We start from the raw sequence: 12,238 nt of genomic DNA, 5'->3' as shown, positions 1-12,238 counted from the left end.
TTATGAAGTGAGCCAAATTACTAAACAATAAGTTGGCTCAATATGTAAACCAAACGTTTCTTGGATAACTTTGTGGAACCTATTGTTCTAAAAGACTGTACATAAGATCATATAAAGATTTTATGACTAGGTAATGCCAGTAGCTTTCAATGCAAATATAAGCCTGACCTTCAGAAGCCATTTGGAAAACGCTATTTGTAGATACAGCAGTGATCAATAACCTCTCTTTCTCTTTACTGATTATTACGTAACTTCCTTTTTTCCCCACTATGAAAGCCTCTTCATTCAAATTCATTGACTTCAAACCCATGTGATCAGTAGCTGTAGGTTTTGTAGGTTTTGTCATTAATGTATACATGACACAAAGTAGCTTTTAGTCATAAAATCTGGATGGCTGTCAGGGGTGGTAAATAAACCCCAAACTATTTTCAGTGACAGAGAGAAAACTCTTCCTCAAACGGTGTTGAACTAAAGGTAAGTGGAGAGTTAACCTTAGTGCCATTTTCCCACTATTGTAAAGATTTAGTAATTGAGTAAGAAAATGATAAATAGAAATGCTTAATGAATGGTGCAAAGTTTTAGGCAGTTTATCATCCTGTCCCAGGTGGATTACAAACCCATGTCTCAGCTTTGCAGAAGCTGAGACATGTATAGGTACATGTCATCAGCAGGATAAGCTTCTAGTTTTTATTGGTACATGTGGTGAACTGTCTAGACCAGTTATTTCCAATTCTGCGCATGTAGAGAGGGGGGAGAAGGGAGCAGGCATGGCATGAGAGTAATCGCTTAATGCAGATTTGGGCATCTGCAAAAAGGAAAGGGGTAGGACCTGGCTTTATACAAAAGCACTGATGGATGTACATACATGAAGAAGATTGCTAAACATTCATTGTGGTGGAACTGGCTTCTGCTCCTGCACGGTTTACTGCTTTTTATTTCAAGGTGGAGCAAGTGGAAACTGAAGAATGCTTGGAAATGCCCAAGCTCTTTGCTATTTTTACTCTGCTGCTTTAAAACGTAACCTCTAAAGCTCTGTGATTGCATTCTGCATATGGTATAACAAGGTGATGAAATAGTTTCTCTCAGTAGTTTCTTAAACAAAGCTGTAATAGAGAACCAGATCTGGTTTCACTTACGTTTTACATTAGACCTTGAAGCTGTGCTTTCATGTCTATGGTTCAATAACTCTGTATGGGTCGGTCTTTTCTGAATAATGTGGGTGTAACATAAGCAGGAATAGAAAGAGAAAACTAGCAAAAAACCAAACAAACCAACCCTCACAGAAGCAAAAAGGCTTTTTATTGTTTAAGTACTTGTTCCTTCCTTTTGTGACAATTTTATCCTCCCTCTGATCCTTTGGTGAATAAAAAATTTGAAATTAGTTTTCTTAATGCTTCACAGAAAGAACGGGACTTAGAATTAGCTGCTCGGATTGGCCAGTCACTGTTAAAGAAGAATAAATCACTGACAGAAAGAAATGAGTTCCTAGAGGAGCAAGTAGAACACATCAGGGAAGAGGTAAGATTTTTATGCCCGAGTGCTGTATCTGCAGTGATGGGGAGAATCTTCCTTCCAGCTTCACCTTGTCCATACTTAATTTTCTTGGCCATCCTGCCCATAGCAGGTCAATCTGTGTTGCAGCAGTTTGGTCAGCCATTTTTATAGCATGTACACTTTTAGAAATGTGACCAAAAAAGTAATTTGACCTGTTGGCTCAAATCTGGTGATTTGAGGGGGGAAAAAAACCAACCTCAAGCCATTGAATTTTGCTCTGCCTCAGATTTCATTTTCCTCTGAAACCAGCTGCTCTTTTTGTTTTGAGTCACTATACCCACTGTTTTCTTCTACCTGTTTTGTCCTTGTTTCCCTGCTTTATGCATAATTCCCCTCTGTTTTGATTATCTCACTAATCACACTTTCCCCTCTCCTACCTCCCTTTGTGTGCGGCTTGCTTCTTGCTTCTCCCCTGAATCTTTCTCAGTCCTCACTTAGTTTCTTCCTCGCCAACTAATGTTTAATTGCTTTTTCCCAAATGTTTTTCTATTCATACCCGAGCTGAATTTTGGCTCTTAGAACATAGCATTTGAATGCTGGGAGTGCTTCCCTTTGCTTCTCAAACTGAATATGATATAGGTGTCACATATAAGGTAAATCACTTTCTGTATTTATGGAGGTTTCAGGAATGCATGCTCACTGAGATCATGCGCATTCTGCCTTTTCCCAGCTGGGCCAACTTCATGGACTTGTGTTAACCTTCTGTTGTTCAGGCAGGTCAGGATATATTTCAGTGATTGGTAATTTTTATTCAACATGCTCCGTATGTATGAACTTGTCAATGCTATGAAGCATCGGGTTATGTTGAGAAGCAAATGGTTATAGGCTGAGACTTGCTACCTTCTATCTAGATTGCTAAGATCTTACAGCTTCTTGTGATTTTTGCTGTATCTCTTTCCAGGGAACTGTGATAGAATCTGTTGAAGCATGGGTCGGTAGCCTGCTGCAGTACATACATATGTCTGAGTTTGACTGCGGTAATAATGTTTTAGACATTTGTTGAACACGTTTAGAATATAATATGATGGTGCATGTGTTTCTGAATTGGTGTGATGTATAAAACATACCTGAAAACTTACATTGTTTCAAGTAACACCTTGTGTCTTCCACATACCATTGAATTTTTAATCAAATATTTATATGGTTGCTATTTCTTACTGTATTCCTCTGAATGGGGAGTTGGGTGCTATAGGTACTGGCAGATTCTTGATGGATGTATCTTGGATGGAACCGTACAGGATGCTTTAAAAGAACTCTTTATCTATACTGCAAGTGTCACTAAACTCTGCTGACTTACTAACTGAGCTGGAGGCAAATGTTGTTTCTCCTTTTCTGGGACAGTGACCTTGGTTTGTGAATCCCGTCTATATGTAGCTTTGAGCAAGAGGAAGAGAAGTCTCACAGTTGTAGGGCGAGCAGGAGAACAATGAACCACAGTGGATTTAAAAACTTTAAAAAAGGCTGTTAATAAAACTGCTCAAGGGTGTGAGGTGTTGAATTATATCCGAGATGGGCTGATGAATAAAGCATGGATGGAGGGATCCCAGTTGTGTGATAAATGGTGGTGGAGCACACACATAGAAATAATATCCTTTAGTGTGGCCTACCCTTTTTGGCAAGGAAAACTAATTATTTTCTGTTCAAGAGGAGTGCTGTTGTTTGCTGCCTAAGCCCATCATGTGGCAGACCAATTTATTTGTGCATTGGTCGATATGGCATTTACTAGGCATGTGCATACCGACTGGGCAGGGCAGTACATTCGCACCATACATCCAGAATGGAAGATTTGATTGAGGAAGGTGGGGGACAGGGATGGGCTGCCTCTACCCAGGTCTATTTTTATTTAGAGGGACTCAGGAGCAGCATTAGGAAAAGTGCCACCAGAAATAAGCTTCTTACCAGGTGGCTTGATATGTTGGGCCATATGTTCTATCAACACCCATCTTCCACACTGTCATTTTGACTCCTTCAGAAATTGATGCTTTTGAGGCAGAACTCATCAGGCTTTAAAGACATGATGCTTTTGTATGTTGAAACTCTTTCTTTAGTGGGTTTCATATCTTCCATTAATGCTGAATTGTGAATATTTGAACAGAATGGTAACTAAGACAACTGTCTCTAAGGGCAAGGGGTAAGAGAAGAGAATTGAATTGGTACTTTTTAAATTCTGTAAAAACTTCCTAAAAAGGGTTTGTTCTGGGGGATATGTGGTTTCTGTAATATATAGACAAGTTCTTTCTGGTGTGTGGTATAAAGTTAAGGTTTTATTGGCATATGTGTCATGGCATGAATAATTTAGCTTTACGTCTCTTTGACCTACCAAACTTGTCCTGAGAAAACCTTCTGGCCACCCCATTAAGTAGCTCAAATTTTTTCCTGTGTCCTTGTAACATGCCACATTCATAGGTACATGTGAAAGTAATACAGACCTGTGCAAAATGCATTAGATTCTTGGGTTTGACTTTTGAGTTTGTATTGTTAGGTGCCACTTAGGTTTAGGAAGGGGCTGTGGTCACATTCAATAAAAAGCTGATGGAACTGAGATTTTTCCTGTTGTGCACTAGAGAACGAAAGGTGAGTGCACTGAAGCAAGCACTATACTGTGTGCACAGACACTTTAATCTCAGCTTACTGTTTCAGAATTATATGCTAAAAGCATAAACATTATATTGCAGAAACTTCCTTAATTGTAAATTGTTTTGGTTACAGAGATGGGTGTCCGCCTTTTCAGCAGCGGAAGTGTAGTTCCCAGGTACAGTGTGTCTACCTGCTGTTGTATTACTGTGTTCGGTAAGAATGCTGCAGCTCCAATCTCAAGATGTGTCACTTTTTTCACTGGGATGGTGCTACCAACAATTTAATACTGTGTCCTTTGAAATTAGAGCTCGGTATCAAAGCAATGTAAACTGTCACAATGTGAATTGTGTTTGAAATGGAGTAGGTCATTAGGTTTTAGCTTATCCTAATCTTTCTAAATTTCCCGGTATGTTTCTTACTTTTTCCTTTTCAGATTTTGCCATGTGTTTCTGAAGCTAAAAAAGCAGCACTTCAAACACAGTGTCAGTCCTCAAATAACACCACCTCAAACCTGTGGTGACATCTGAGTAATACAGCCCTCTAGTCCTGTTGTTCTAGTTCCAGGTCACATCAGAATTTGTGTTTTGGTGATAGCTGGTTTTAAAGTCTTTTCCAGGTTTGGTTTTGTTCTGTGTAAAGTGAGAAGAAAGGAAAAGATGAATTACAGTCTGGAATAGTGGCTTAAAAAAGGAAGCATTGGTTTTGGTCTATTAGAGTAGAAGGTAATGTTGGAAAGATAGAAATGGTCTTTGGCTTGGTACTTGTATGCATGTTATTTACATACAGCGTAACTGGATGTCTTCATTTTAAGTGAATAAAGCATTTAGCTGCTGTCAGTCAGGAAAACAATCAGCTGGACTCTTGAAATGGTCGTTAGTGATTGGGTAAGGATTGTTCCTGCAGACTAGGTCCCATGTCTCTAAACTGTCCTGCTCTATGTGAGGATCCTTTTAACTTCTACCTTAAATTATTTCTAAGATAGGTGCTGCTATTTCATGACAGTTCTGAAGCTGAGTGAAGCTTTCAGGACAGTGGGGTGAATGAAAAGCCTGAACAGATGAAGTCTTGGGAACCAAGCCTGATGACAGCTCATGGGCCTTGTCCCTTGTGGGACAAGGGCTCAGTCCCTATTGCTTGGTAACCATATGTTGTGCAGGGGTAGCATAGTAGTGTTTGCTCCAAAGGGTACATGTTGTAGTGGCTTGTGAAAATGTAGAAGAGGTCCTTGTTCATAAAACAAATCCTGTTTTGGAATGTAAAAATGTGTACTGGGTCTGGTTGGGATGGAGCTAGTATTCTTCATGGCAGCCTGTATGGTGCAATGTTTTGGATTTGTGACTAAAAAGATGTTGATAACAACCAGTTTTGGCTATTGTTGATCAGTGGTTGCACAGCATCAAGGCCCTTTCCGCCCCCCCCGCCCTCCTCCCCATTCTGGCCCCATCTGTGCGAGAAGCTGGGAGGGGGCACAGCTGGGATAGCTGACCCGAACTGACCAAAGGGATATTCTATACCTTACGTTGTTATGCTCAACAATAAAAGCTCAAGGAAGGGAGGAAGAAGCTGGGACACTCATGGATATGGTGTTTATCTTCACAAGTAACCATTATGTGTGCCAAGGCCCTGCTTTCTACAAAGTGGCTGAACATCTGCCTGCCGATAGAAAATAGTGAATAAATTCCTTATTTTGCTTTGCTTGCTCAAGCAACTTTGCTTTACTTATTAAACACTCTCTATCTCATCCCATGAGTGTTTCTTGCTTTTGTGCTTCTGATTCTCTCCTCTATCCTCTGGGGATAGTGGGGGCAGAGTACGTACTCAGCTTGCGGGTGCTTAGTTGCTGGCTGAGCTCAACACACCACAAAATGCTATGTCAAAGGGAAGCGTTGCTGGAAGTTACTGCAGTGAGGTGGGGGTTTTTTGCATTTCACAGCATGGTTGAGGTTGGAAGTGACCTCTGGAGGTCATCTTGCCCGAACCCCACTGCTCAAGCAGGGCCACCTGCAGCCAGTTGCCCAGGACCATGTCCAGACTGAGTTTGAATATCTCCAAGGATGGAGACTCCACAGCCTCTCTGGGCAGCCTGTGCCAGTGCTCGGTCATCCTCACAATAAAAAGGTTGTTCCTGGTGTTCAGGGGGAACTTCCCATGTTTCAGTCTGTGCCCATTGCTTCTGGTCCTGTTCCCATAAAAGGTCACTCTTTCTGGCTGTTCACCCTCCTTTGGAGAATTGGAATGCTTGGAAGTGGCAGTAAAAATAGTATCTTCAGTCTTTTTAGTTCATGGAGAAAAAAAGTGTAGGAAAAGCTGGAGATGATCTAGTGCCCACGCACTGACAATATCTGAATCCTTGCTACTTAAAGAGGCTGAGCCATAATGTGCTGGAGGGAAGTAAATTGTTATTTTTGGCTCAGCTTTTTAGCTCTTCCTGAAATGGGGAAAGTGAACCTCCCAAAATTAATGCATACATTTTGTTTCATGGTTTTCTGAAATGTGGTTGGTTGGGGCTTTTTTCCCCCTTGCATTTTAGAACCAATGTCTCAGGAGGACTTGGTGCCTTAGCGCATCTGATTACAAAGAATAGCCTTAGTAAAGTAAATGACCTTGTTTGCTTAAAATTCTGCACAGTTTAAGTGCTTTATTGCATTGAGTCTGCTTTTTGTTTGATGAAAATGCAGCTTAAATCTATTTTATTGATATTCTCTGGGTTTTTTTGCCAGTAATAACTACAAATATAAATATACCTACAATACAAAAAGCAGAAGTCTAATAAAAACAAATGTGCTTTGCAATTTGTGCATTGGAAGGTGAAAACTGAGGGCCAAGTCTTGCAGTGCAAGTGGAAGGGAACAGATTTGTCTGATCAGTTATGCTATTTATAGTTATGCAAGTAAAATAAAAATTAATATCTTGCCACTGGGGTCTTAAATTGCAGCTGTGAAGTGGTGTAAGTGCTACTGTGTAATTGGGCTTGTAACACTTTTCTTGGAGAATCACAGTATGAATTAACCAAGGTTAAGTTTGTGGAGCTCACAATTACAGGGTATCTTAACCATCCAATTTTGATGTTTTCTTCGTTTTTGATACATGTATGTAGTGAGCATGGGACTCCCACGTACTACTTTACTAGACTCATGTTTCACAGTCATCGAAAGCCCCAATTACACCCAGAAACTGACAGCAGCCTCCACCATTGCAGCAACCTCAGAATGGCAGCCTGCCACTGTGTGGTGGTGTTCTGCAGCTCAACAGGCAATTGAGTCCCAAATATAACCTAACTACACGACCCCTTTATTAATTCTATCTAATGTCTCTTGGAGAGGAAGAAATGTCTGTATCTGAGGTCTGTATCCAAGCCAGATGGTAACAGTCATCACATAAAATGGATAAGAAAATTATGTTTGTCTTGATTGTGCCACATTAATTTCTTGCAGTACCATTGCAGTATATCTATTTCTGTGGATGTGAATCTAGACTAATGCAATAGTGAATCAGGATTGCTCATCTTAAAGAAGGTGAGAGAGAAACATGTCTAATAGCAGTGGAGATAATTGCATTTTTGAACTTCTAAAAAAGAACATTTAATGGCTCATTTGAAAGGTACCCTTTTCATCCTTTCTAAGAAATAAATGAACTGGTTCTGGTCTGTTCTAGTCTTCACCTCTTGATTTAGTTTGAAGGTGATACTTGGAGGATGAATAACTAATTTATAGTGGGTTTACTTAAGAATGTGCCTAGAAAACCAACTTACTGATCTGCAAGCTCCATCTTTGTGCAGGTTTCTCAGTTGCGGCATGAGCTCTCCATGAAAGATGAGCTGCTCCAGTTCTATACCAGTGCTGCTGAAGAAAGTGAGCCGGAGTCCATCTGTTCCACCCCGTGAGTTATTGATCTACAACATTGAACCTTCACCTGGTACTAAGCAGGGGTAGTTTGGACAATTTGATAGCTTTGAAAAGTAGTAAAATGATCTCTGTATTGGCTGGAACTGTAAATGGGACCCTGAACTTCACGCATAGCACCGGCTGGAAGGATTTGCATTGGACCAGCTGGCTATGGTGGTGCCGACAAGAGTCAGGAGGGAAAAGTACATAAGGAGGCTGCTGACACAGCGCTGTAACTTTCACAGGAACTAGGTCACTGTGGTGGTGAGGCAGACGTAGGTCCCACTTACGGTACCCCACTACACCACATAACTTTGCACGCTGTGATAGAATATGCTATGTGTGTGACCTTTGTGCCTGAAGGAACTGAGGGCACTGTGAAAAATTCTAAGCAGAGGGGAGGAAATAAAGCATGGCTTATAGCGTGGGTTCCAGGCAATTAGCTGGCTGAACAGCATCGCAGGCTCTGAGGGGCTGTCTGCCCTTGCAGAGTTATTGCTGCATTGTGGTGAAGCATGTGCAACATTAATCAGGAAGCTATTGGGTTGCTCCCTGTAGTAAGGTGATTTCCTTTCTCATAGCCTTGGCTGAATAACTTTTCCATAGGAAGTGTGGGGAATAATAACCAAATTAAAAAAAAGTTCTCTTTTAAAAATCACTGCAAATACATTGCTGCCCAAGCGTACTGGCATGAACAAAGCTGTATTTCGTGTGGCTTTGACTGGTTTTGAGACCTCTGTTCAGTCTGTTCTCCTGTGAGATTGGCCATAATGCAGGTAAAAATTAGTTAAAACTGTTGTTTTCATTACAAGGCTGAAGAGGAATGAATCTTCCTCCTCTGTCCAGAACTACTTTCATTTGGATTCTCTTCAAAAGAAACTCAAGGACCTTGAAGAGGAGAATGTTGTGCTTAGATCTGAGGTGAAATTGCTCCCTTTGTGTTTTGCTTAATACAGTTGTTCATTTATACACCAGAACACAGGTATTAAGAAGCGTGTATTAAAAGTTGAGTCTAATTAAGAGTATGTAATTACACATATGACACAGATCTCTTTGTAGTTGTTTAATCAACATCCTTTATCCTTCTAAATGAAGGAGAGGCTGAAACATGGAAACTACATGAAGCAACATGCAAAGCAGTTTCCTTGCCAAAAGAATGTGCAGGAGCATGGGCAGGTTTTGGAGTCCAGAACTGCACTTTGAAACAGGTGTTAAAGGGCTGACCTGGTAGATATGGGTGACCTTAACTGCAGATCTGAAGTTTGTAGGCTGGCATGGTCTCTCTGGTACAAGTTCAGTGTTTGACAAAATAAAAATTGCTAGCCTAAATTTGCATTAAATATCTTCAATTTGTGTTTCAAGTCAGGCTGTTAATGTTTTAAGTTGAATGTGTTTTTCTTGCTTTTTATTTCTGACAATATTCCATTTGTTTCACAGATAACACAGTTTTAAAAAGTTTATTTACTGTTCCCTATCTGTCAGAGATAACACTTCATAATTGAATATCCTATGAATAATTTTATATTAATTTTCAATGCAACTTTTAAACTTTGGGAGCATGTTACCATTTTGCAAACATAGCAGAGTATAGCAGAAGAAATACTTTTGAGCTAAGAATGAATGTATGAAAACAGAGTATCATTACCATTTTCTACTGCAAATGCAGGGCCCATTGCAAATAGGTAGTGTCACATCTTTGGACAAGACACCGCCTAATGGAGAGAGCTGTATGCTTCATTGAGAAGTCCCACAAGGAAGATGAGCAGTAGATGGTTTGAGAATAATGAAGGTAGGGTCAGAACTGAGAGAGCCACTGCGTCAGGAGCTGATAGGAGACTCCCACGTAGCACTGGCCTCCCTTCCAGGGAGATGCAGTCTGTGCCAGCGAGGCACAGGATGGAGCCAAATCTGAAACCTCTGAGCTACACATCTCTCTACAGATGCAATCTGTGGGTGTCTGTGCGTGCCCCCAGCATTGGGAATAGATTACAGAACCACTAAGGTGGTGCCAGACAGAACTAGCTGGGTGTAGCCGTGCTCCTCTTGGCACTCGTAGAATCAGAGTGGAAAAGACAAAGCAGGGAAGGAGGTAGCACTAAGGTTTTATGTGGGATATATGGTTACAGTGCCAGAACTTTTCAAATACTATCTGAATGTTTTTTAAATACTTGAATGTTTAATTCAATTATTTAAACCAAGCATTTAATTAGTTTGTGATGATACCTAGCTTTGTTCAGGTGACCAGATCGAGCTCTGCATACTAGTCTTTTGTATGTTCAGGGCCTTTTTTTTATTTTTAGTGCAAAATACGCAAGTGACATCTAGTGGGGATATGGTGATAATGATGCAAGTTTCTCCATACAGTAATGTCTCTGATGAATGTTCACCTGGCCCCTTTTTCCAGAACATGAGGGAGGGCAGGCAAAAACTGTTGTTTCTCACTGTTTTCCTGGGGGAGTGATTAGGAAAGCTTGTCTTTCTGAAGCTGGTGGAAATGCAGCAACAGACTGGCAAAGAACAAACGTGCTAATGTAGCATATTTGATGTGGATTTCTTGAATAGGCCTGTCAGCTGAAGACTGAAACAATAACTTATGAAGAGAAAGAACAACAGCTTGTCAATGACTGTGTAAAAGAGCTAAGTATGTCCCTATTTCTTTTCACTTCTCATTCGAGATAGTGCAGTTAAAAAAAAAAAAAAAAAGGAAACTACATTAGATCAGTCAGTCATGTTTTTCTGTGGTACTTACTTTCCTTATATAAATGGTTGTGAGGAGAAAATTGCTGGCTGAAATTTCACAGCAGAAAATTCTGGCTGTAAGCTAAATCTTTCTCAGTTGCAAAATAGTTTTGCGTAGAAAATGTTAGTTTTAAGGGAAAGTACAGCCTGCTTTGCAGCATGAGCACTTTGTGTCTTTCTGGTTTTGTGTCCTACTGTTGTTTTTCAAAAATACCTTGCTGTGTATTGGGGCAGAATTCTGCTGAATCAAGTGATGTTCCAAAAGAACATCTTTCTGCTTACTTTTCTGCACTTGGGTTTGTGATGTTAATGTAATTGCTTATCTTAAAGGGGATGCGAACATCCAGATTGCCAATATCTCCGAAGAGTTAGCAAAGAAAACCGAAGATGCTGCCCGGCAGCAGGAAGAAATCACCCATCTTCTCTCTCAGATAGTCGATCTGCAGAAAAAGGCAAAAGCTGTAAGGAATCCATTTGCAAGACCACTGTTGTGATTTGCTACTATTGCAGCTGGAAGACAAGTTACAATCTTCTGTATACTAGAGCCTAAAGGAAATTTTCCACCCTCCTTATCTGGGTGACCTTGTTTGATGTTTAATATCTAGCATACTTGACTAGAAAGCATCAATTTATTAAAAGATGCATATATGATATATCAAATACAATAGTTAAATTTATTTTAAATATTAGATGTGAAATTCTGCACTGAACTTAATGACTTCGGTAAGACAAGAATGTCAGGGCAAGTATTTCAGTTGGCACATACTTGTTAGTTTTAGAGTCTTGGAGGTTCATTTAGCAGGGCACAGACTGATGCTGGGTGTTCATGTGTTAACATTTTGAATGTTTTTAAACTAACGTGTGGACTAATATTGCTGCAGAGAGAGTCTTGAGAAAAGTAAGAATTTTCCTGCTTACCTGTATTATAGGATACAAACATCATCACAGGAGAAAACATCACAGTATTTCTAACATTTTTTGGCATGTTTTAGTGTGCAGTTGAAAATGAGGAACTTGTCCAGCATTTGGGAGCAGCTAAAGATGCCCAGAGACAGCTCACAGCAGAGGTGAGTACGTTACTTAGTATTACAATAATTTAGTAGTAGGGCAATGGCTGTTCACTTTGCCACGGGAGTTTTAGTCTAAGCTGGATCAGAAGTATTCAATAATTTTGCCTATGTGTATGGAATGAAGGAACATTGATGTTCCTGGAAGAGTTCAAAACCTTTTCCTTCCTGTTCTCTCCTCCTTCAACAGGCACATGTTTTGAAAAACTGAGGTTTATGGGCAATATAGGAACTCCTTTAGAGGTTGACTTCTCTAGGCTGGTAGTTTAAGCCTTTTTTGAATAGTGAGATAATCTCCATCCTTTATTGGATATGGGGCGGGGGGGGGGGGGTTGAACATTGTCACTGAGGATGAGGAAAAGGCTGAGGTACTCAATGCCTCAATGCCTTCTTTGCCTCAGTCTTTAACAGTCAGAC

The 12,238-nt window shown here is 40.3% G+C and overlaps 1 protein-coding gene across 11 annotated transcripts in view; it reads left to right on the top strand.

Annotated features, from left to right (window-relative positions):
* Positions 1-12,238, top strand: part of TRAK1 (trafficking kinesin protein 1) — a 143,093-nt gene that overhangs the window by 101,980 nt on the left and 28,875 nt on the right. For all 11 annotated transcript variants that reach the window (XM_076331006.1, XM_076331010.1, XM_076331011.1 and 8 more), the window contains 6 exons: positions 1,402-1,518; positions 7,910-8,010; positions 8,828-8,936; positions 10,578-10,656; positions 11,085-11,215; positions 11,747-11,821. In XM_076331006.1, coding sequence (XP_076187121.1) covers positions 1,402-1,518; positions 7,910-8,010; positions 8,828-8,936; positions 10,578-10,656; positions 11,085-11,215; positions 11,747-11,821 — 612 coding nt within the window. The remainder of the gene's footprint in view (positions 1-1,401; positions 1,519-7,909; positions 8,011-8,827; positions 8,937-10,577; positions 10,657-11,084; positions 11,216-11,746; positions 11,822-12,238) is intronic.

Source organism: Aptenodytes patagonicus, chromosome 2, assembly GCF_965638725.1.
Source record: "Aptenodytes patagonicus chromosome 2, bAptPat1.pri.cur, whole genome shotgun sequence".
NCBI classification, from domain to species: Eukaryota; Metazoa; Chordata; class Aves; order Sphenisciformes; family Spheniscidae; genus Aptenodytes; species Aptenodytes patagonicus.
The sequence above is the reverse complement of the archived record's forward strand: the minus strand, read 5'-3'. Positions and strand labels throughout refer to the sequence as shown.